This window comes from Chinchilla lanigera, unplaced genomic scaffold, assembly GCF_000276665.1.
Source record: "Chinchilla lanigera isolate Chin_1 unplaced genomic scaffold, ChiLan1.0 scaffold00074, whole genome shotgun sequence".
Classification (NCBI taxonomy): domain Eukaryota; kingdom Metazoa; phylum Chordata; class Mammalia; order Rodentia; family Chinchillidae; genus Chinchilla; species Chinchilla lanigera.
The window spans coordinates 3,533,311-3,535,736 of NW_004955475.1; the positions used below are offsets into that span (position 1 = coordinate 3,533,311).

Below are 2,426 nucleotides of genomic sequence, written 5' to 3' on the forward strand. Positions count from 1 at the left end.
AATTTTATAGACCTAAGGATATAAAACAGGTAACAGGTGCTCAATAAATATTTGCACAATGAAAAAAAAGGAATGACTTTAAGAAATATCTAATGTCATGAAAAAAATTTTTTTCCTACCTGGAATAGGGCATGGTAAAAAAACTACATGAGAAAGATGGTCTTAGTTTTTTAAAAGATTAGAAAAAGGGAAAAGAAAAAATGGATGTTAATGTTTTGTTCTGAGGTGAGGGGAGTGAAAAGGTTGAAAGGTAGCGAAGCTGATTATGCTCTTTTCTATATCAACTTCCTGAAATTTTAAAAGTGTTCACATTGTGCATTTGATTGATTTTTAACAGAGGAAAAAAATTAAAAAGTAAAAGGGAAAAAGAAGAAAAATATCCAAAACAGGACAGGACAGTCCACTGAAGAAAAATTAGGTAGAAACTAGGTCAAAAAGGCAGACTAAACACTAGCGGATTTCTTTCAGAAGCCCTTTTAAGAGATCAGGAAAGGTAATTTAAGTATAAAGATTAACTCCACGAGCGCATTACTAAAAAGAGAAAAGACGAATTCTTGGAAGATAGAAAGCATACGGGAAACTGCCCTGACATGGCAGAAGTGGAGGTGGAATTAAGAACCAAGGGGCTGTCAGATAGAAACGGCGGGCGGCTAAACCTTAACAGGCAAGTAATGGGCTACGCTGAAAAAGGTTTTGGAAAGAGGTGGAGCCAGGTCTAATTGTTCCTTCAGGCATCCCAGCACGGGTGGGTAAAGGAACTGCAGCGGGGGTGGGTGTGTTTGGCAGGAAGGGGAGGCCTCTCTACTGGCAGGAAGCTGCGCTACGGGAAGAGGGAGGAGACTGCGGCGGCGACAGCAGAGGCTAGTGGAAGCCCAAGGTGGCAGAAGGGCCGCCGCCACCAAGAGGAAGAAGGAGGCCCCCACAAGCTTAGCACCAGGGAATCAGCCTCTCTTACCCAGCCCCGCCGTCCTTCTAGACCCTCTCCTCGCCTAAGAATCCTTCCCTCTCAGCTCTGGCAAGCACACATTCTGCTGGATAGTAGCCCGCTGATCCTCCTTCGCAACAGGCTCTTAGCAGAGGCAGCAGCAAGGTGTCTGATTTGGGCACTTGAGGCTCGCGAACCCCGCGGTGGACACCCAGCAGGGCAAGACCATTGGTGGGGACCAGGAAGAAGATGGGGGATGGGCTGGAAACAGGCAGGAGATGAGGGGTAGAGGTGGGCGCCAGACTTGTGTGGGGTGGGGGAGTGCTGCTGGCAACAGGAAAGGGAGTGGCTTTAGAAACCAAGCAAGGATTTGGAAATGAGCACAGGGAAGCAAGGGAGGTGGGCACCAGAGAGGCAGCAGGAATGAGTGGGGGTCATGTGAGCCATCTGGGGCACTCACGCAGGACAGTGGGGCTTTGACCAGGTGAAGAGATAGACGCTTTGCAGAGGATCTGGGCTCCAGAGGCACATCCGGAGAGGCAGTGGGATACTGAGAAAATAGGAGTTTACCTTTCTTCTTCTGCAGAGATCCTAATCCCAGTCAGCACCACCTCCACTCCAGCCTTTTCCTACAGCTTGAAGGGGGTACTAGACAGAGGAAGGGACAGAGGGAGGGAGGGATGGAGGGAGGAAGGGAGATAGAGAGACAGACAGAGAGAGAGAGAGAGAGAGAGAGAGAGAGAGAGAGAGAGAGAGAAAGAGAGAGAGAGAAGAAACTGCAGGCAGCAGCCAGTATATCTAGCATTGCTGGCAGGCTCCAAGGAAAAAACAGTATTAGGCTCCAGCACAAGTGTACACAGAGACATCACTACAGGGGGAAGTTCACCTTAGGCATGCTGAGTATTTGTCTGTATCCTCTCTCCCTGTCTTTGCAGGCATGAAGACCCCCAACACACAGGAGGGAGAAGGACAACACACCAGATCAGCTGCAGGACGGGCCACTGGGTCTGCACACTTCACCAAGAAGAAAGCTTCCCAGAAGAAGCAGAGGGGCAGACCTTCATCCCAGCCCCGCAGAAACATCGTGGGCTGCAGAATTTCTCACGGATGGAAGGAAGGCGATGAGCCCATCACCCAGTGGAAAGGAACCGTTCTGGATCAGGTGCCCATAAATCCCTCTCTTTACCTGGTGAAATATGATGGAATTGACTGTGTCTATGGATTGGAACTTCACAGAGATGAAAGAGTTTTGTCTCTTAAAATTCTTTCCAACAAGGTGGCATCATCACAAGTTAGTGACGCCAGCCTTGCAAACACCATCATTGGCAAAGCAGTGGAACATATGTTTGAGGGCGAGCATGGCACCAAGGATGAATGGAGGGGGATGGTTCTAGCCCAAGCACCTATCATGAAAGCCTGGTTTTATATTACCTACGAGAAAGATCCTGTCTTGTACATGTACCAGCTTCTAGATGACTATAAAGAAGGTGACCTCCGCATC

At 48.5% G+C, this 2,426-nt stretch overlaps 1 protein-coding gene across 1 annotated transcript; it reads left to right on the forward strand.

Moving 5' to 3' along the window:
- Positions 1-836: 836 nt before the first annotated feature.
- On the forward strand, positions 837-2,426 carry LOC102022812 (spindlin-2B; the record flags this gene model as incomplete). The annotated part of the gene is given in 2 exon segments (XM_013502884.1): positions 837-1,090; positions 1,861-2,426. A coding segment is annotated over 1 exon segment (564 nt), but the record flags the coding sequence as incomplete, so codon positions are not given.